The following is a 23293-nucleotide window of genomic DNA, read 5'->3' as shown; positions in this document are numbered from 1 at the left end:
TGAGATCATAATTTCTACTACCACCTTTTTTTACTCAAGCTAAAGCATAGTATATTTTGCCTCTGCATGCATCTTTCTGTTTCAAGTGTGTTCCTTTTATATAGAGAGCATCCCAAAAGTCTTAATGCAGTTTTAGACTTCAATAATTTTAATAGCTTGAAACTGCACTAAGACTTTTGGGACAACCCATATTATAAGAGTGTGCTTTCTGATACGTTCTGTTATTGTATTCAGTCTTAGAGGTGAGTGGATCCTATTAATATTAACAGTTATGATTGTAATCATGTATTTCTCTCCATTTTATTCTCCTCTACTTTCCCTAATCTTTGTTTCTTACTCCTTTTTTTTCTTTTTCTTTTTCTTTTTTTTAAACAGGGCAGTGAGAGAGAAGAGTGAATTCAGAACCAGAGGTCCAGCTTTGATGTAATCTGCTTTTGTTCCCTTTCTCCTCTTTCTGTCATCTAGAGATAAATAATAGGTTCATTTACTTTCTATTTTTTCTTTTAAGCCTTTCTTCAAAATCCACCCTCCTTAAAGTTGTTATACTTAAGACACTTAAGATACTTAAGACCCTCTTTAAATGTATCCTCTGTTTTATTCACCTCTTTCCCTCCTCTTTTTATTTTTTAAATTATTTTTTATTTGATTAAATATTTCCCAAGTCCTCTGCTAAGCACTGGGGATACAAATACAAAAAGCAAGGCAGTCCCTGCCTTCAAAGAGTTTATAATCATTTTTTTATTTAGGTTTTTTTCACTTAACAAAAAATCTATTCTTCTCTTCCCACTTTCCCCCATTGGAGAAGAAAAGAGAAAAGCAACACTCTTGTAACAAATATGCACAGTCAAGCAAAGCAAATTCTTGTACTGGCGATGTCCAAAAAAATTTGTCTTATTCTGCAGCACTCTGAGTGGATCACCTCCCACTCCGTCAGGCACACTTCATCAAGAGTCCCTTGGAATGGCAGTTGGCCATTTCATTGCTCTGAGTTCTCAAGTTTTTCAAAGTTCTTTGTCCTCACAATGTTGTTGTTATTGCATAAATTGTTCTGTTTCTGGAAGGACCTTACACTCTAACAGGGGAAGACAAAATACACATGGGAGTGATGGGTGGGGAAATGTGTTTTGGCTTGGCTGTCCTGACCACTGGGAGGTGAGTGAAATTAAAGGACCATTGACTGACACACTCTTTTCTAGGAATGGTAGTGATGATTTAATTACTGTTCCCAGAACAAGACTTGGAAAGGATGTGGGGTACACCAAAGACAACACGGCATGAAGATTCCAAGAGGGCAACAGCAATGTGGTTCTGGGCTGGACTAGATAGAGTGAACCTTCATCAGTGAGAAGCCCAGGAGCACGGGAGCATGAAGATGACCGGAGGACAGTGGTGTGGAGGGTCTGGATCTCTGAGTCAGGAACTGTTCCTCCACCCCACCCTCATGCTGGTTCCGATCTGGACGCCTCGGAACAATGGAACAATGGGAAGCTGGTGGAGTTGTCATCCTTGGGTGGACAACACCTTCCTCTCTCGGTCCTTGTAGGGAAGCCCAGTCCCCTCCATCATCTGAATGGTTTGCTTCAACTAGTCATCCAGACACTCGTAGTCGTGGTCACAGTAGGGAAGTATGGTCTCTGCCATCATCTTGATGGTTTGCTTGAGCTCGTCATCAGGATCCTCGTAGTCATGGTCAGAATCATCAGAAGATTTTCTCTTTTCTGTACCAGCCCCAAATAAGGTGAATAATCAAGGCACTGCATATTTCTGAAGGCTTGGGGTTCTCTACCCCTTAACAACAGCCCACCCCCCCCTTGCCTTGTCCCCCCTCCACTCCTCTCTGGCTTAGCCCCCCACACCCACTCCATCCGCTCATCTCATTCTCTCGTCTGAGCCATCTCCTTCCCATCAAACAACTCCTGGAAAATCTCCCTCCTCCCCCTTTCCCCCCACCCTTGGTCCCTTAATGCAGACTCCCAAAATTGAATTCTTTCCCACTTTGGACAGAACTCCCATTGCTTTCCTCCTAGGCTTTATCTCAAACTGCACTAAATGCTTTCTTTGTCCAGTATCTTTATAAGATTTAGTACTGGAAGGGACTTTAGAAGGAAATTTAATCTAACCTCCTCATTTTGCAGATAAGAACACTGAGACCCAGAGTGATTAAGTGGCTTGCTGAAAGTCATAGATATAGTAACGGTTAGAAAATAGATTAGAATCCAGGTCTTCTGACTCCAAACTCCCAACTGTCTGTTGTGTGTATGTACGGATATACATATATGGGTGTGTACACCCACATATACATATGTACATATATGGGTGTGTATACTATGTACATATGTGTGTATGTGGACGATATGTCCTCAAAGTCTTAATGCAGTTTTCAGTTTTAACAGCTTAAAACTATTAATATAAAATATTAACATATGTACATATATACATGTTATATATAATGTTCCCAAAGTCTTAGTACCATTTTAAGCTTTAGTAGCTTAAAACCACATATTAATACCTGTATGCATATATGTATAAAAACATTTATATCATATATGCAGAATGTTCCAAAAGCCTTAGCGCCATTTTAAGTTTTAATAGCTTACAATGGAACTAAGACTTTGGGGGCATCCTGTACACGTAGTTCACCATATGGATTTGCCTTTCCCAGTTCTCTGTGAGTAGTTCTGGGCCATTCTCTGAGTAATTCTCTATACCATGCCCAGCCTAGTGCCACATAACAGTGGGCAAGATGGACATCGAGTGACCTAGTATTCAAAACTTGGGTTCTCTCACTGCTTACCAAGTCACTTCATTTCTGAATCCTCAGGTTCCTTATCTGTAAAATGGGGGTAGTACTTTGACCGGTCTGAAAGCAGAAGGCTGCACTGGACAGAGGTATCTATGCCTTGCCGAGAGGCCATCCTATCGCCCTGAGTAGGTCTGAGAATCTCTAGAGTAAGGGTTGTTAACTTGGGGGCTGGGAATTTGTTTTTTCAGCTATCTTGATGAGTGCATTTCATTGTAATTGGTTTTCTTTGTAATCTCTTATGTTTTTATTTTATGTGTTTAAAAACAATTCTGAGAAGGGGCCCATGATCTTCGCTAGACTGCCAAAGGGGTCCAGGGCACTCTCAGGCAGCGAGCGAGGGTGAGTCTTCAGCTAAGTGTCGGCCCATGCTTCCACTCCTGGCTCAGGGGGCTCTGGACCCTACCTACCCTCCTCCCCTGCTCCCCCCTAACCGTCCTGGATGGAATTGCATGGAAAGGAGTAGGCAGTTTTGGGTGAGGACACTGTGAGGTTGGGCCCCAGGGTAGGTCGCTGGTGACATACCTGGGCTCTTCACGAGTGGCTTCTGAACTTTGAAGGATTTGCTGTACAGGTCTGAGCAGTGCTTGGAGGCCTGTGGCAAGGATGACGCTCTGGTGTCTCTGGTGGGGAGTACAGGCAGCTTCACTAAGGGCTTTCTCTCACGCTCTGGGGCTTCTTTAGGCTGTGCATGGGAGAGAAGAGCCCCCAAATTGGCCTCAGCCCAAGAAACCAGGCAGCAGGACTAATTAAAGGCAGGTGAGTGGGATTAATTAAAGTCAGGCAATGAAGTCTAACACAAGTATGAAAATCAAGGGAAAGGGGGTCTGCCTGCTGGGAAGATGCTGGCATTTCTGGAGGTTGGAGGTGACCTGAGACAGGTTGTTGGAAGGCAGATAGGTGGTGTCGGGGCCAGTTTTCCTAAAGTCTGTGCTCCGAGGTCTCTTACTGAATATTCAGAGCTGAAGGCTCAAAGGAGAGGAGGGAAGAAGAGAAGAAGGGAAGAGGAAAAAAAACAGGAAGAAAGCCCTGAGGGAAGCCAATCTTGCTGTTCCCCAGAAGTTTCATTCTCTTGATACCTTAGCAGTCAAACTCCTAAAAAGTTGGCTTCCTCTGCTTTCTTACCACCCCACTCACTCTGTGTCCTATGATTTGGCCTTTGCCCATCATTTCTCTGACACTGCTTCATCCAAAGTCACTAGTGACCTACTAGTCACCAAATCCAAAGGCCTTTCTTTTTCAGCTGTCATTCTCCTTGACCCCTCTGTGCATCTGACCCTGCTGGCCACCCCCTCCTTCTGGATACCTCACCCTTCCTCAGATTTCAGGGCCCCGCCTTCTTGTGCTTCTCTCCCTAGCTCTTTGGCTGCTGCTTTTTGGTCTCCACCAGCTTTGCACCCCACCCCTTGAACCTGGTGCTCCACCCCCAGGTTCTGTTTTTGTTTTTACTTCGGTGATCTCATTTACTCCCACGGCCTCAGCTATCACCTCTGCAGCCTTGACAGCCAAATGGGGGTATTGCCCGCATTGAACTCTTCCCTGAACATACTCAACGCGTCCAAAACAATTCAGCTTTCCCTGAAAACCCTCCCCTCTTCCTGACTTCTCGATTACTGTCAAGGGCACCCACCAGCCTCCTGGCCACCCAGGATCGTGACCTCTATCTTATCTTCTCTTCCTCCCCTGCATTTACCTCACGGACCCAATGTAATGTCAAATATTGTCGTTTTTATATTGACGACGTCTCTTGTACCTGATCCTTCTCCCACTCATAAAACCACAACACTAGCTCAGGCCCTCATCACCTCTCTCCTCAAGTCTTTCCCTAACCCAGTCCATCTTCCATTCAGCTGCCAAAGCAATTTTCCTAAGACTATGTATAGGTGACAATGTCACCCACCTCCTACTCAAACTCCAGTGGCTCCCTATTACTTGTAGGGTCAAATATTAAATCCTTGGCCTTGCACATGGCGATCTATCTCCTGTCTCCGCGCTGTCCTCCATGCCTGGAATGCTCTTTCTCTTCATTTCCATCTCTTAGCCACCCCTGCTTCCTTGAACACTCCTCCCGCTAGCACCTTCCTTCATTTATCCTGTGTACATCTTGTTTTTACATAGTTGTTCGCATGTTGTCTCCCCCATTAGATTGTAAGCTCCTTGAGGGCAGGACCCGTCTTTTGTCTTTCTTTGTATCCTCTGAGCTTAGGACAGGGCCTGGCACATAGTAAATGCTTAATAAAGGCTTGTTGACAGATTATTGACCTTCAATATCCCATTTCAAACGGCCTGCTGGATAACGCCCACCCAGATGTCCCACCAACAGCTCAAAATTAACACGTTCAAAACTGAACTCATCATCTCTCTCCCCCAACCCTGTCCCTCCTTCCAAATTCCCTGTTTCTACTGATAGTACCATTATCCTTCCACTCATGTACATTCAAAATCTCAGAGACATCTGCAAGAGGCAACTCAGTACAGTGGGAAATGTCCTGGACGTTTAGCCAGAGGACCCGAGTTCAAATTCCAGCCCTACCACTTAGTAACTGTGGGACACTGAGCTACGCACAACTTCGCTGGACCTCAGTTTCCTCGTCTATCAGAGAAGGGGGACACAGCTGGGTGGCGCAGTGGATAGAGCACTGGCCCTGAAGTCAAGAGGACCTGAGTTCAAATCCGACCTCAGACACATAACACTTAATAGCTTTGTGACCCTGGGCAAGTCACTTAACCCCATTGCCTAGTCAAAAATAAATAAATAAAAAGAAGGGGTTGAGCGTGGATGGTGTCTGAGGTCCCATTCAGCTGTCGCTCTATGATGCTGTGACTCTTCTTTCTGTCCCCATAGTCAATCAGTTATCAGGTCCTTCCAACAATCTCTCTTCCCCATCGGTCCTCTTCTTTCCATTCCCAATGCCATCAACCTACTTCACATTCTCTCCTCTGGAGGCCTGCAATGGCCTCTAAGCTGGTCTGCCTGCCTCTAGTGTCTCTGCCCTCTCCATCCCATCCTCACGCTGCTGCCAGAGAAATCTGATCACATCACTCCCTGCCTCCATTGCCTAGGAAACCCAAGCCTAGGAGGGCTTAACACTTGTGGGACCAAGCTATAGAGGAATTAAATAAAACTGTGAACCTAACCTCCCTCCCCTCTCCAGAGACTGAGGTGGTATAGGGGGAATTATACCCCTCCTAGGTATCAAGGGGATAATGCTTATATGTTTGTTATTGCCATATCTTTGAAGCAGCTATTTCTTTATTAAAGCTGATGTGGTTAAATGGAACTGGGATGTAGGGGACCCCTAAAATCAGGGGAATACAAAAGGTGTGGGCTTGAGCCAATGGTAGAGAAAGCAGATGCCCCTCTTAAGGGGACCAGAGAATCCTAAGGGAAGGGGAGAAATGAAACATACTGGCCTTTGGGCAGTGAGGACAGAGGACTCCGTGACCTTACTCTCTCATCCTGGTTCTATGACTTTCCACCTGTTATCCCCTTCACCCATCCTCTCTCCCCAACATACCAGTCCATACCTTAGCACTGGTCTCTCAGATACGTACCTTGGCTGAGCTGCTGTGCTTTTGCTTGGTTTTGGGGGGCCTGGGTGGAGGGGCCTGGGCACTGCAGTCCTGCAAGGTCTGAAGTTTGTAGTAGAAGGCGTCTGTCAGTTCTTCCACTGTACAGGTTAACAATGGCTCTCCTTGCTCCTCCGGTGACCCACTGACCACCACCACAGTCAGGTCTAGCCATCTAGGGGGGATCTCAAAGCACATTTTGGGGTCAGTGGATAGACTGATGGTCAGGAAGGGCTCTGTGATCTTCTCCTCCAGCCGTAGGCCAAGTAAGGAGGACAGTGGGTCCTCAGAAAGGGAAGGGTCCTTGCTCAAGACCTTGACCTCACAGGGCAGTGGGAGCTGGGTCATTAGGTTGGCCAGACTGTAGCGTTTCCCATCACTCATCTCTTCCACAAAACCACAAGAGGCGTACAGGGGCAGCAAGAGCTGTTCCTTTTCCTCTCTCTGTTCTTCTTCTTCCTCCTCCCCAGCCAGATCACTCAGTCGATTACAGACCAGAACCTCCCCACTGGGGCCCTCGTCCTTCCCCAACACCTCCAATCGGTCACCTCTGAAAAGGGACAGGGAAGTGGAGTCACCCTCCTCATCCTCCCAGTCTTGTGTGGCCACCACATAGAGTGGAAAGCCAGGTGCCAGGGCAGTCAGGAGGTCAAAAGCTGTATGGAATTCTCGGGGCCGGCGCCTCAATTTGCCCCGGTAGGCTCCTGAAATGAGGAAGTGTCGAGGGGTCTTCCGGCTCCTACCGGAGGCCAGGACCCGCCATGGTGGGGAGGCTGGGCCATGAATCATGAGCTCTTGACCCTTCTTCAGGGACTTATGAAAGACAGGGGGACCATCGGGGACCTCTAGGATCTCTACCCGCATTGGGAAGGGCCCACCCTGGGCCAAGACGTCACTTAGCAGCAAAGGTTTGATGAATTGTTGATGAAGATGTTTTGAAGAGGCAGTGATGTCCTCCACATCTACTTCCAGGATAGACGGGATCTTCACAACATCTGTACGCACTGTGGATGGAGGTGAGGGTCAGTCCCCAGGCCCTGGTGACACCACCCGCTGCCAACAAGCAAAAGACATATCTCCTCCCATCCCTTCCAGGTCCTATTCGAGTAAGTTCATTTCCTAGGAAGGCCCAGCATCTCAGGCCATTTTTCCCTTTCCCTCTTTTCAAAAGAAATGGCCTAAAAGGCTGAGCCATTGTGTGAAGGAGTTAGAAGGATCCTCAGAAGTCTTGGAAGTCAGGTCAGTCCCACCATCTCATTCTACAGAGAGGAAAACTGAGACCCTGAGAGGGAAAGACATTTACCCAAAGACAGTTTCCATAGGGACAGTCAGAGCTGGAAGGAATATTAAAAGTCATCTACTCCAAACCCCTCATATTACAGATACGAGAACAGGTCCAAAAGGTACCTTGGTCTGAGAGGGAGTAACAATTCACCTTGGTTTTGCACTCTGACTCAAAATCCCATGTCCTGTGCCATATGGGCCAAGTGACTTAATGCTCTGTAATAGCTTCTCCCTCATCTCAGGGATCAGCTAGATGGGCATGGATGCATTGGGACACGCTGCTGTGTCCATGGACGCCTTGCCTTGGTAGGGCTGCCCAGGATCTAGAACCCTATGGAAATGAGGGAGTTTCCAGTTTCCAGAAATCCCTAGTTGTGACAGACACCCACATTGCTATCTGTCTCTTTGTTCCCTCTCTTTCCACTCACCTTCCCTCTACCACTTTTGGGAGGCCTTGGGGGCAAAAGGAGGGAAGGTTCGGGAGGGGAGGAAAGGGGTACATCTAGCGATTTGGTCACCCCACCAATTTGAGACCCCTCCAGGACCTTCTTCCAGACTCACTGTGGTTCACAAAGCTCTTTCTTCACAACAACCCTATGAGGGAGGAAACGCCAGGATTATTCTCCCCACTTAGAGATGAAAAAACTAAGGTTTGGAGTGATGAAGTAATCTGGCCATGGTGGTTGGAGCTCTGGGCCGGGAGTCAGGAGGACCTGAGTTCAACTCAGACACTTACTAGCTATGTGACCCTGGGCAAGTCACTTAACTTGTTTGCCTCAGTTTCCTCAACTGTAAAACAGGGATAATAATAGCACATGTTATGCAGGGTTGTTGTGAGGATCAAATGAGAAAATATTTGTAAAGTGCTTAACACAGTGCCTGGCACCTAGTAAGTGATGTGTGCACAGTAGATTTTATATACACATACACCATACCACATCACACCCCCTCAACACACGTTTATTCCCTTTCTCTCTAGGTGCTATGTGTATCTATGTGTATACACACATATATAATTATATACATATATACATATACATACACATACATATATACATACATACACACACACACACACACATATATACATACTTATTCTCTTTTCCCTCTGCTACATTTGTGGACTCACTCAGGCTTACACTGTTTCCAAATGTGGTGCCCAGAATGGAACATAACACTCCAGATGTGGGACTATTGATGGTCCCCTGACCACAGCAAGGGACGGTGGAACTTTTCTTCCCTCCCTTCTCCTAGAAGATCTAACATAACATCACATTATTTTGGCCCCACGTTACCCAGCTGACTCATCCTGAGTTTTTAGTTCACTGAAACCCCCACGTGTTCTTTGCATAAACTCTGGCAATGCCTTGCCATCCTATACCTATCCAGTTGGAGCCTTCACCCCATGTGTGGGACTTCGCCTTTACACCTACTTAGCTTTGTTTGGTGGCTTTAGCTCTTGGTCCCATCCTGTCAAGCCTTTCATTCTGACTTCCAGTTCAGTGTACACGATCACCTTAAATTATTTATCTTGTGTCCTGTGGCTTAATAGCCACATCCAGGGATACCTGAACCTTTGGCTCTGCTATCAGAGCTAATGCCCCTCCAATACTCTCTCACATGCTTTGTGGTCCACCCACCTTGCCTAGCAACTTTTAGGCTCTTGCAGGAATTAGGAGGAGGAAAGCAGGACAGCTAGATGATATAGTGGATAGAGCACCAGGCTTGGAGTTAAGAAGACCTGAGTTCAAATCCAGTCTCAGACACTCACTAGCTGTGTGACTCTGCGCAAGTCACTTAACCCTGTTTATGTCAGTTTTCTCATCTGTAAAATGAGCTGGAGAAGGAAATGGCAAACCACTCCAGTGTCTTTGCCAAGAAAACCTCAAAATGGGGTCATGAAGAGTTGAACGTGACTAAAATGACTAAACATTAACAACAATGAGGAGGAAAGCAAGGAATGATGGACTGTTTTGATATTGGCTTAAGATAAGAATAATTAGAAAGATACATCTGTTCCAGGGTGGGCAAGCCCTGTAATACATAAAAAACAAAACAGAGACAATTTACTTTGGGGTCATTTGCTTCCATATTCCCATTGGACTGCGAGCGCTTTGAGGGCAGGAAATGTCTTTCGCCTCTTTTTGCATCCCCAGTGCTTAATCCAGTGCCTGGCACACAGTAGGTGCCTAATAAATGTTTATTGACTGATTGATTGATATGTCAGCCCTTCTAGTACTTTAAGAACTCGAACACTTTCTAGCTATGTGACCATGGGCAAGTGTCTTTGTTTTCCTCATCTGTAAAATGGCAGTAATATCAGTAGCACCTACCTCACAGATCATAATGTATATAAAGTGCTTTGTAAACCTTAAAAGTGCTAAATAAGTGTGTATATGTGTGTGTGTATATATATATATATATATATAGATATAGATATAGATATAGATATGCATGCTATATAATTCTGAACTGAAAGCCCCACCTCTCTCAACCCCTTGGATTCTGGTCTTCTAAGTAACCCTGATTCCTCACCCGGCCAGCTATCCATACTATCCCTTGGATCCTGATTCAGACCCCTCTATCTTTCCCAGGGTGAAGGCAGGGCCTTGTTGGGGTAACTTTCCTAATCACCAGCAAAGGTCAGCTCCTCCCTGCCTCCACTCTGGGTGATACTTCATTGTGTGCTGCCCATGGGAGATTCTCAAGGGATGTGCCTCCATAATGGAGGGAAGAAGTGAACTGAGCGGCAGTAGATCACACTAGGATTTCCACCATGGTGGTTAGGGAGCCTGGGGAAGAGGCAAAAAGGCTGATTTCCTAGGACCAAACTGGTGTGGCAAGGAGAATGGGGTGCAGAAGGTGGGAAGCCCGGGGTGGCTGGGGCTCATTCAGTGTCTGGTGTCTTCACTGGAGTGTGGAAGACCATTCATAGGTCTCTGTCATTCTAGGATGGCTCCGGAGCTAATGCTTCTTCCACATAAAGCATGTTCCAGAATTAGAAAAGCAAGTGATGATGAAGCTGTGATCAGACTTAGTGCTACCCATCTAAATGGTACCAACTGAGCTTACAATTCCCCCTAATTCCCATCCCTAGAAGGAAAGGGAGGGTGCCCACCAGCGGGCATCCTGTATGTGTTTGGGACACAGTATGCCCTCTACCACTTATTAGCCGAGTAGTCATGGCCAGTAACTTCTCTCTGGGCCTCAGCTTCCTCCTTTTAAAACGTATTCTAGAGTTCTGGAACAGATTACATAGGGCTCATGGGACAAGAGGGGAATTTTTCACCCTCCACACTTTCTTTCAGTGCCCCTTCTCCAGGACTGTCCACCCAGCCTAAAAGGTCCCTGGGACTCACTGTGCATGATGGCATCAATCTCATACTCAGGTTGGAGGATCAGGGAGTTCCAGTGGAGAGTGGGGCAGACAAAAGGTTGATCCAGCAGAACAGGGTCCTGCAACGTCTGGAGTAATGTCTGTGGGAAGCCGGGTCCCCAGCTGTAAAAAGTCCCTCGCAGAGACAGAGGTAGGTACATGGTGAACTTGTGGGTTCCCGAGTTCATCATGCAGCAGGCATGGCGGATACCCTGGTATGTCTCCACAGCCATCAGCATGAGGGGCTGGTCTCTGGGTACCACTCTGCCCTCCACTTTGATGTCACGCCCTGAGCTGAAGTAGATAGGTAGTGCCCCATTTTGGGTGGCAGCAGACATCAGCTTGTCCAGGGTGCCATAGAGCTGAGGGCTGACAGTCGAGCTAAAGTAGCCTGCGGAAAAGACAGCAGAGAATGTCTGTGTCACTTGGTGCCAGCCCAGGGTCCTAAACACTCGGACTTAGCTTGTAAAAAGATCTATACAGAAGGTGGGAGCCAAGGCATGTAACAGCAGAAATAGAGGAACACAGCACAGTCCAGTAAAACGTGTATTGGGAATGCCGGAGCTCAAAACAAGTAAAGACTGGTGAGGCAAGCTAAGGCCAAGCAAAAAAAAAAAAACAGGTTTGAGGTCTGGGGTTTCTGGGGCTATGCTGGGGGAAAGGTGAGGTTCACAGATGGAATAGAAGTGCTGCTTGCGGGTACATGGAACAATGATAACTAACAACAGACTGAAGACAGAGCTGCTCAGTTCTCATTTCACTCCTGTTTTCTCTGCCAAGGAGAATGGCCTTTGTTCTGGAAATAACAAAAGGAAATAGTAAGAGACACACTAGCTACCCCTTGCTGAGTTCAAGTCACTTGCCTTCAGTGGACTGAATGACTATATTCTCGGGCCCAGAAAGAATGGGTGGATGTGACTGCTGAGTTACTGCCAGTAAGATCTGAGAGATCTTGGAAAATGGGAGAGATGTTGCAAGACTGGAGCAAGGCAAACGCTGTCCTGACTTTCAAAGAGAACAGCCTCAAAATGGTAGAACAGTAAGCTCGTCTTCAATTTTAGGGAAGTCCAGAACAGATCATTAGAGAGGTGGCTGGTGAACATCAAAAAGGGAAACAGCAATCACAGACGGCCAGCGATACTCCATTAAGAACAGTTTGTGCCAGAGCTGACTGTCCCTTTTGACAGGATTATTGCTTTACAAATATTATCTCATTTGATCCTTACAACAGCAACCCTGGGAGGTAGGTGCTATTATGATCCCCATTTTTCAGTTGAGGAAATTGAGACAAACAGAGGTTAAGTGACTTGCCCAGGGTCACAGAGCTACTAATTGTCTGAGGTTGGATTTGAACTCAGGTCCTACTGACTCCAGGCCCAGTGCTCTATCCACTGGCCCTTAACTCGAGTACCAAAAAGTCAACCTCGTAAGTACAGGATAGAAGAGGTATGGCTAGATAAGAGTTGTGTCTGAAAAAAAGAGCTGAGGGTTTTAGTGGGCTGGAAGTACAACATGAGTCAGCAATGTGATGTGGCAGCCAAAAAAAAGATAATGTAATGTTGGGCTTAGGCCGTAGTAAACCCTCTGTACTCTGCCTTTATCAGACTCTATCTGAAGTAACACCTTCGGTTCTGGGCATCACAGTTCAAGGACAGTGATGAGCAGAAAACACAGGGAAGGGCCTCGAGTCCTGGGACAGAAAGATCAGCTGAAGTAACTGGGCACGTTCAGCCCGAGGAAGGAGACTTAGGAAGGACATGAGAGCTATGTTGAATTCCTGAAGGGCTGTCGTGTGGAAGAGGGATAGGACAAGGTCTGTCTGACCCCAGAGGGAAGAACCAGGAGCAGGGGGCAGAGGTTGAAAGGGGGTCACTCAAGGCTTGATGTCAAGAAAAACTTGACCACAATCAAAGCTGCCTAGGAGTGGAGTGGGCTGGCTCAGAGGTGGTGGACTCCCTCTCCTTGGTGATCTTCGAGCAGAGATGGAATGACTACTTGTCTGGTACGTTGTGCTGAGGATTCCTTTATTTTGTGAGTTAGATTAGATGGCTTCTGAGATCACGTCTGACTCTCAGATTCTGTGATTCTGTGTCTCAGGCCCCTGCCAGGACAGATTAGCCAGCAGAACTGACCTGACCGACACAGAACCATCAGCTATCTCAGATGCTAGGCCTCTATTTGCCTTGAAATATCCAAGACACCTAGCTAGGGGGCAGGGGACATGCACGGGCAAAAAGTATGTGTGACACTATGAATGTGTCCATGTGTCCAAGGGTGTGTAACCCTCCCCAGGTGTGGGCTTGTGAGTGAAGCAACTTATATATGCAATACAGGTGGAATGTTGCACCTAGCAATCAGTCAGGCACAGTTGTGGGTGGTGGTGATGACACAAAGACAAAAATGAAACCGTCCCTGCCCTCAAGGAACTGAGAAGGAGGGCTGGAAGGCAGCTAGAAAGAACTTCAATCCTACTACAGTTACACAACATAGTTACAGATAAGTAAATTTAGTATGCAAAATACTGCTAGGTTTTGCATACTACAAAAGCATTACTATTACTCAGTATGTAAAACATAAGCATGCAAAAGTGATGGAAGTAGGGACTGGGGGAATTGAGAAAGGCATATTTAAGGTGGTGGCATAGGGACTGAGCATTGAAGGGAGAGTGAGGGTCTGAGAGGCAGAGGTGAGAAGGGAGAATGTTCCAAGTATGGAGGACAGCCTACGCAGAGGTAGAGAAGAAGAGGTGTTGTATGTGGGAAACAATGAATTGGTCAGTGGGGCTGGAAAGTAAGGACAGTTGTGTGTAATCAGCTTGGAAAGATAGGATGGAGGGGTCTTAAGTGCCAAATAGAGGAGTTTGTACTTCACCAGTAAAGGAGAAACTGAGGTTTCTTGAGCAAGGGACCGATGTGGCCAGACTTTCACTTTAAGAACACTGATTCGGCAGCTGTCTTAAGGAGTGGATTAGAGAGGGAAGAGGCGAGAGGCAGGGAGAGCAATGAAGAGGCGATTGTAATAGCTGAAGTAATGAGGGTCTGAGCTCTAAAATGGCTGAAGTAGAAGAGAAAAGAGGAGGGACGGAAGGGATATTGAGGAAGTCATACAAACAAGATATGGAAATCGACTGGCTACAGAAGACAAATGAGAATGAAGAACTGAAAATTATTCCATTGCCAATGCAGCTGACTAAAAGGAAAAAGATGGCGCCCTTGGACAGAGAGGTGAAGAGGAAGGGTGAGTTTAGGGATGAGGATACTGGGTTCTGTTCTGTAAATCTTGAACTGAATGTCTCATAAGCATCTTAAACTTCTAACACATTCAAAACAGAACTTGTTATATATAATATTACCCTCCCCCCAACCCTCCCTTCCAAAGCAACAAATCAATAATAAACTCCGACAGTTCCCGATTCCCTTCAGGATCAAATATAAAATGCTCTTTTTGACATTTAAAGCTCATCACATCCTGGCCTTTGACTAACTGGTGCCGAACTGCCCTCCACATGCTCTACAATGCAGCTAGACTGACCGACTTGCCACTCCTCGCACATGACCCCCTATTTCCCACCTCTATGCCAAGCTGAGCCCCTCCGTGGGATGCGGTCTCCTCACCTTTTCCTTTTAGTTTTACCCGGCTTCCTTCAAGGCTGAGCTCAAACCCCATCTTCCCCAGAAGGCCTTTTTGGCTCCCCCCATGTGCCTTGTGTTCATCCGCTCTGTTATGGGGTGCCCTGAAAGTCTTAGTGAAGTCTGAAGCTTTAATAGTTTAAAACTTAACTAACACTGGAAGGAGAAAGGGAGGTAAGGAATAGGGGAAATTATCTCACATAAAAGGTGCACAAGGAAGAGCTTTTACAGCAGAAGGGAAAATGGGGGGGAGGTCTGATGCAGGCAACACTTGAATCTCACTCTCATTGGAATGAGTTCAAAGAGGGAAATATATAAACACACACACACACACACATACACATACACATATATACATACACATTCAAACACACACACACACACACACACACACTCAGTTGGGTTACAGATGTCTATCTTACCCATTGTGGAAGTAGGAGGGGAAGGAGATAAGAAATAAGAGGGCAGGGATGATAAAAGGGAGGGTGGATTAAAGGGAGCGGTGATTAGAAGCAAAATAGACTTTTGAGGAGGGAAGTAGTTAGAAAAAAAAGAAAAAGAGAGAGAAAGATAAACAGAAAAAATAGGATGGAGGGAAATACACAGTAATCATAATTGTGAATGTGAATGGGATAAACTCACCCATAAAATGGAAGTGGATAGCAGAATGGATTAGAAACCAGAATCCAACAATATTTTGTTTAGAAGAAAGATAAAGATGCACACAGAGTAAAAATAAGTAAAAATAATTATGCTTCAGCCGAGGTAAAAAAGGCAAAGGTAGCAAGAACTAGCTAAATCTAAACATAAAGTAAGTATAAGAGAAATTAAAGAGATGAATAGAGTTTTAGAAAAGTTAGATATGATATGATCACACTAGAAAAAACTGAATGGAAATAGAAAGGAGTATACCTTTCACATGTGGCATTTCACAAAAATTGACCATGTATAAGGGCTCACTCATAAGAACAATAAATAATTTCATTAAAGATAATGATCATAATGAGACAACATACCAAAGTTTGTGGGATGTAGCCAGAGCAGTACATAAGGGGAAATTTATATCTCTAAATGCTTACATTGGTCAAAAAAAGAGAAAGAGCAGATCGATGAATTGGACATGCAATTAAAAAAAAACTAGGGAAAAAATAAATTAAAAATCCCCAATTAAGCATCAAAATAAAAATCCTGAAAATCAAAGAAGACAGTGATAAAATTAAAAGTAAAACAACAACAACAACACTGAACTAATAAATAAAACAAGGAGCTAGTTTTATAAAATTCAATAAAATAGATAAACCATTGGTTAACTTGATTTAAAAGAAAAATGAAAACCAAATTACCAGTATCAAAAATGAAAAGGGTGAATGCACCACTAATGAAGATGAAATTAAAGCAATTATTAGCAGCTGTTTTGCTCAATTATAGATCAATACATCTAATAATCTAAGTGAAATGGATGAACATTTACAAAAATATAAATTGTGCAAATTAACAAAAGAGGAAATATAATAAATAACCCTATCTTAGAAAAATAAATTGAGTGGGGCAGCTAGGTGGCTGAGTGGATAGACCACCAGCCCTGAAGTCAGGAGGACCTGAGTTCAAATCCAACCTCAGACTTAACAGTTAACACTTACTAGCTGTGTGACCCTGGGCAAGTCACTTAACCCCAAATGCCTAAAAACAAAATAAAGAAAAAGAAAAAGAAATTGAACAAGCCATAAATGATGTCCCTAAGAAAAAAAATCCCCAGGACCAGATGGATTTATGAGTAAATTCTACCAAACATTTAAAGAATAATTAATTCCAATACTGTATAAAATATTTGCAAAAACAGGCAAAGGAGTCCTACTAAATTCCTTTTATGACACTAATATGGTTTTGATACCTAAACCAGGAGCAAAAACAGAGAAAGAAAACTATAGACTAATTTCCTTAATGAATATCAATGAAAAATTTTAAATAAAACACTAGCAAGGAGATTACAGCAATGTATCACAAGGATAACACACTATGACCAAGTAGCATGACCAGGAATGCAGGACTGGTTCAATATTAGGAAAACTAGCAGCATGATTGATCACATTGATAACAAAAGCAACAAAAATAATATGATTATCTCAATAGATACAGAAAAAGCTTTTGACAAAATACAACACTCATTCCTATTAAAACACTACAAAGCACAGGAATAAATGAAGCTTTCTTTAAAATGATAAATTGTATCTATCTAAAAACATTAGCAAGCATTATCTGTAATGAGAATAAGCTAGAAGCCTTCCCAATAAGATCAGGGATGAAGCAAGGATGTCCATTATCACTGTTATAATTCAATATTATGCTGGAAATGCTAACAATAGCAGTAAGACAAAAAAAAAGAAATAGAAAAGAAAAAGGATAGGCAATGAAGAAACAAAATTATCATTCTTTGCAGACAAAATGATGGTATACTTAGAGAATCCCAGAGAATTGACTAAAAAACTAATTGAAACAATTAACAAGTTTAGTAAAGTTGCAGGACATAAAAAACCCCACATAAATCATCAGCATTTCTATATATTACCAACAAAGTCCAGCAGGAAGAGATAGAGAAATTCCATTTTAAATAACTGCAGAGTATTGATTGTAATCCTAAGGGATCAGGGGCCTTTCCTGGGTAAGGACTAGATTAGGAGAACTACACCTCTCCCCACAATATACCACCTTGGAAGCAGTGAAAACTTCCAAACCCCCAAAACTATCTCTAAAAACAGCAGTGCAAAAAAAAAAAAAAAAAAGCTTGAAGCTTGACACAGTGTCCTTCCTCCCCCACACTGGAAACAGAACTCAACTTCAACATAAAGTTCAAAATCAAGAAATAGGGTAGAAAAATGAGCAAACAACAAAAAAAGAACCTGACCATAAAAGTTACTATGGTGACAGGGAAGATCTAAGACACATGCTCAGAAGAAGACAATGGGAAGACAAAGAAAGCCTCAAAGAAAAAAACTGTGAATTGAACACAAGCCCAACAAGAATTCCTGGAAGAGCTAAAAAAAAATTTCAACATCAAATGAGTGGTAGAGGGAAAATTAGGTAAAGAAATGAGAGTAAAGGAAGAAAATTATGAAAAGACAATTAACAGCTTGGTAAAAGAGGCACAAAAAGATTGAAGAAAACAACATTTAAAAAAAAAAAAGAATTGACCAAATGGTAAAAAAGACATAAATAGTCACTGAAGAAAAGATCTCCTTAAAAAGCAGAATAGGCCAAATAGAAAAAAAAAGAGGTACAAAAATTCACTGAAGAAAAGATCTTCTTAAAAAGAGAATTGGGCAAGTGGAAAGCAATGCCTCCATGATACATCAAGAAACAATCAATGTAAAAAGAATGAAAAACTAAAAGAAAATGTGAATTACTGTGCTAGGTAGAGCAGTAGATAGAGCACTGGCCTTGGGATCAGGAGGACCTGAGTTCAAATCTGACCTCAGACATTTGACACATTAGCTGTGTGACCCTGGGCAAGTCACTTAACCCTGACTGCCTCACCAAAAAGAAAAAAAAAAAAGTGAACTATCTCATCAGAAGAGCAACTGACCTGGAAAACAGATTTAGAACAGACAATTTAAAAATTATTGTGGGGGGGGGTTACAAAAGGGGGGGCAGGTTAAGGAAGGCTGTGATCAGAAGCAAAACAGACTTTTGAGAAAGGACAGGATAAAAAGAGAAAGATAATAACAGAGAAAAATAGGATGGAGGAAAATATAGTTAGTAATCATAACTGTGAATGTGAATGGGATGAGCACACACATAAAATGAAAGCAGTTAGCAGAATAGATTAGAAACTAGAATCCAACAATATGTTGTTTACAAGAGACACAACTAAAACAGAAAGACACACAAAGAGTTCAAATAAAAGAACTTCAGCTGAGGTAAAAAAGGCCGGGGTAGCAATAATGATCTCAGACAAAGTGAAAGCAAAAACACACAATTAAAAGGAATAATCAGGGAAACTATATTTTGCTAAAGGATACACAGAAGGGATGTCAAAAAATTTTACAGCAAATTTCTCTGATAAAAGCATCATTTCTCAAATATACAGAGAGCTGATTCAAATTTATAAAACAAGAGCCATTCCTCAATTGAAAAATGGTCTAAGGGTATGAAAAGGCAACTTTCAGAAGAAGAACTAAAAGCTATCTATAGTCATATGAAAAAATGCTCTCAGTCATTATTTATTAGAGAAATGCAAACTAAAACAACTCTGAGGTAACACTTCACACCTATCAGAAGTCACAAATGCTTGAGGAGATGAGGGAAAATAGGCACACTAATAAACTGTTGGTGCAGTGGTAAACTGGTCCAATCATTCTGGAGAACAATTCAGAACTATGCCCAAAGGGCTATAAAACTGTGCACACCCTTTAAGCCCACAATAACACTACTAGGGCTATACTTCAATGAGATGAAAGGAAAAGGAAAAGGACCTATATGTACAAAAATATTTATAGCAGCTCTTTTTGTTGTGATAAAGCACTGGAAATTGAGGGGATGCCCATCAGCTGGGGAATGGCTGACCAAGATGTGGCATATGATTATCATGAAATACTATTGTGCTATAAGAAATGGCAAGCAGGATGCTTTAAGAAAAACCTGGGATGATTTATATTAAGGAATGCAAAGTAAAGTGAGCAGAACCAGGATAATATTGTACACAGTAACAGCAATACTATAATGATGATCAACTGTGAAAGGTTTGGCTACTCTGATCAAGGCATGATCCAAGACAATTCCAAAGGACCCCATGATGAAAAATGCTCTCCACCTCCAGAGGGAGAACTGAAGAATTCTGAGTGCAGATTGAAGTATACTTTTTAAACTTTATTTTTCTTGTTTGTGTGTGTGTGTGTGTGTGTTTTCTTTTGCAACGTGGCTAACATGGAAATATGCTTTACATGACTTCACAATATTGCTTGCTTTCTCAAAGGGCAGGGGAGAGGAAGGACAGAGAGAATTTGGAACTCAACATTTCTTAAAATGAATGTTAATTTTTTTACATTTAATTGGGAAAATTTAATGAAATAAATACAAATATATTTTAAAAAAAAGAGCATCCCTCCAGCTCAAGTGGACACAGAATAAAGGGATGGCATTCTCATAACCCTGGCCAGTCCATCCTTTTTATCTGCCCCCTGAAGCACCCACTGTCCACAGCTTGGAAGAGAATTTTCCAGGACAGAGCACAGCAGATTCAGGTGAAGTTTAAGGGCCACTGAATTAAGTCACTGAGTTAATGTCACTGAAACATCCCTTGGAGGAACCAAAGTATGGGATGGTTTGCTGAGGTAACTGGCTGTTTGGGAAGGAGGTAGGGTGGCAGGACAGAGAAGAGCTTATAACAGAGTCACACAGATTGGCTCCGAGCAGCCCAGACAGAACCTTAGAACAACAAGGCACAGGATCATTAGACAGGGTCAGGTAGAGAGGCCAAGACAGGGTCAACTGTCCAGCTACACAGACACTCAGAGACACACGGAGAGGATCATGGGGAGACCTTTTTGAACCCTGTGCTGACAGAGAATTGGGCAGTCAGATATGCTAGTGTGGCAGAACCCCTGGCTGCATTCAGCTGCCCAAATTCCAACACACTTTCACTCCTAGCATTCCTAAATATGAGATTAAATGCTGAGAGTGCTTCCCCACCTCTAAACCTGAAATATCCTGACTTCCCAGTGTAATCAGTTAAATTTTTGGTCATCCTTCAAAGTCCAGTTTAAACCTTTCCTGACTCCCTTATTTGGAATGATCCTTTCCCCTCAAGCCTCACAGAGCACTTTGTTTCTTTAGAATGTATTTATCATGGATTATTTCACATTACTGGTATCTGAGATACCGTTATTTGAGTCGGCTAAGGGCATGGTGTATAGTGCTGGAGCATGGAGTTATGAAGACCTAGAGTCAGTTCAATCCTGCCTCTGACAGTTACATAGCTGGTTAACCCTGGGCGGGTCACTTAACCACTGCCTGTCTCAAGTTTCCTGATCTGTAAAATGTGGATGGCGATAGTACCTACCTCCCAAGGTTATGAGGATGAGATAATATTTATAAAGTGCTTTGCAAACCTTAAGGAGCTATGTAAATGCTAGTTATTATTATCATTAATCATTATTATTACTGTTCTCATCATATGTGTCAGACTCTCCAAACAAAATGAGGGCCAAGACCAAATATCGTGTATTCTCCCAGTCCCTAGCAGATGCTCTGCAAATGGTAAGTGGTTAATAAACCTTGCATTGATTTCAGTCATGTATATATATATATATATATGTATATGTGTGTATATATATATATATGTGTATGTGTATATATATATATATATGTATACACACACATGCATGCATACATTTAAATATAAGAATGTGAGCACAGGCTAGGGTTCAGTGTAGGACTCTAACTTTTTTTAGGGTCTTGGACCCCTTTGTAAGGCTGGTACAGCCTAGGACCCCTTCTCAGAATAATGTTATTAATGCATAAAATAAAATCCCTAGGATTACAAAAGAAACCAATTATATTGAAATACAGTTATCAAAATATTTTTAAAACACCAAGACTAAGTTCATAGTCTCTAGGTTAAGAACCCCTGATTTAGGTGAATGAGAAGAAGGTAGTGGGGGATGGGAGAGAGGGAGAGGTTTCCGCTTCACCTGGGAAGTCAGGAGGGAGCTCGGTGATGTGGCCTGTTTTGGGGTTCTTACAGATCACTTTCTTGAGATTAATCTGGATGATTTTTATGAGGTCTCCAGTGGACAAACAGCACTCAATCCCACCAAGTTCATAGATGGAGCCTATGGAAAAAATCACAGGGGCAGCAATATGTTACTAACAACTTACATTTAAAAAGTGTTTTAAGGCTTATAAAAAGATTTATGGTATTTCATTTGATCTTTACAACAGCCTTGATGAGGCTTTTATCACCCCAACTGTACAATCAAGAAAACCAGGGGCAAAAGAGTTTTAAAGTAAGTTGCCCAAGGTCACATAGATGATTATTGGAAGAACCAGGACTGGAATTCTGGCCTTCTGATTCCTAGTCCAACCCTCTTCCTTCCTCCCCAACATTCTTCAGTTTTCCCCATTCAGTTGTGTCCTGAGTCCCAGTCAGCCCCTGCCCCTCACCCCCACCCCAACCCCTACAGCCTTGATTGACCATCTCCCTTCTGGGACCAGAGCCACTCAAACAAGAACCAGTGAACAGGCCTTTTGTTCTCCAACCCATGTCCAACTGGGTTTGACTAGAAAAAAGAAGGAAACAAAACCTATCAGAAACTCTAGATCCCTTTAATCCCTAAGAGGAAGCAAAAAGTTAAGGATCAATGAATCAAAGGGTAAGGGTAACAAGTCAAAACAGTGCAAGGAACAGTCAACCATTCAATAACAACCCAAAATTTGACTATAGAGGCTTGGGAAGTGAAAGAAATGGATGGTGAGAGAGAAACCCTGAAACAGGAGGATCTGGAAAATATCTGATCATGTGTAAGGTCAAGAAATCAACCTACCCAAAACACAAGGTTCAATTAAGAGAGAAATGGAAAGCTTGGGCAGCATTAGTATAACGAATAAGCAAATGGTTTCATCAAGGGAGGAAATAAATACTAGCTTCTCGGAACAATGGGGAAATAGCAGAGCCAGAAATAGTTCATAACAGCTCACGTCCTTCATATTGACTCAGGAATTACTGATTAGCAAAGCATGTTACTAGCTTCCTCTTAGAACCCATCACACACACACACACACATACACGCACACACACATATTATGATATGACGAGAACACTCATGGCCCTTCCACCTACAGGACCTCTACATGTTTTGATACTTTATACACTCAGTTTGTGTCACTAAAAAAAAAATCTATTAACATGGAAAAAATAATAATAAATTGGCTAAGGAGCAAAAAAAAAGTATGGCTGTCCCAGAGGCATAAAGAACAACTTATTATTGATTTGGTAATTATGAAACAAGCTTCCTAAAAGTTCCATAATGTTTAGATTGCCTCTGTTAGTTACCACAAAGCTTTTAACTCAGTTCTGTACCCATGGCTTATTCATGTCCTGCAAATATACAAAATAAGTTTAGTGAGATATCCATTTGATGTCTATACAGAAAACTGTTCTCTATGTAAAACATATCACCAACACAATAATTTCAAGAAAAGATGCTATAAAATGTGTCATTTTTTAGGGACATAGTTTGTCCTAGTCTTAGATCCATTATCATCTCTCCCAAATATAATTAAGTATGGTTTCCTAATTAAAAAGGGAGTTGAAACTCAAAACCTCTTATTAATTCATCATTTGATAAATATTGATGATTTCAAACTATTTGGTTCCATCAAAAGACACATTAGATGACTCCTTCATCTTGTGGAGTCTTTCTCAAACAATAAGAAAATATCATTTGGACTTTTACGTATTAAAATTTTTAACATACTCTAAGGAAAGACAGAGCCCAAAGACTTTGAGTTTGAATCTGAACATTACAAGGAGGAAGACAATAATTATAAATATCTTGATCTTCTCTAGGCAATACACAACTAGTATAAAAATGTCAAAGTGATGTCTGTGTATGTTGAGACTTTCTGGTATCCTACAAT

At 42.8% G+C, this 23293-nt stretch overlaps 1 protein-coding gene across 1 annotated transcript in view; it reads right to left on the bottom strand.

Annotated features, from left to right (window-relative positions):
• Positions 1 to 714: 714 nt before the first annotated feature.
• LOC114044910 (protein THEMIS2-like) overlaps positions 715 to 23293 on the bottom strand; it is a 34127-nt gene continuing 11548 nt past the window's right edge. Inside the window, exons 2-6 of the mRNA XM_027864691.1 lie at positions 21346 to 21486; positions 11014 to 11421; positions 6356 to 7374; positions 3326 to 3485; positions 715 to 1718 (exon numbers count right to left, since the gene is read on the bottom strand). Coding sequence (XP_027720492.1) covers positions 1585 to 1718; positions 3326 to 3485; positions 6356 to 7374; positions 11014 to 11421; positions 21346 to 21486 — 1862 coding nt within the window. The 3' untranslated portion in view covers positions 715 to 1584. The remainder of the gene's footprint in view (positions 1719 to 3325; positions 3486 to 6355; positions 7375 to 11013; positions 11422 to 21345; positions 21487 to 23293) is intronic.

This window comes from Vombatus ursinus, unplaced genomic scaffold (genome assembly GCF_900497805.2).
Source record: "Vombatus ursinus unplaced genomic scaffold, bare-nosed wombat genome assembly UNPS02014775.1, whole genome shotgun sequence".
NCBI lineage: Eukaryota > Metazoa > Chordata > Mammalia > Diprotodontia > Vombatidae > Vombatus > Vombatus ursinus.
The sequence above is the reverse complement of the archived record's forward strand: the minus strand, read 5'-3'. Positions and strand labels throughout refer to the sequence as shown.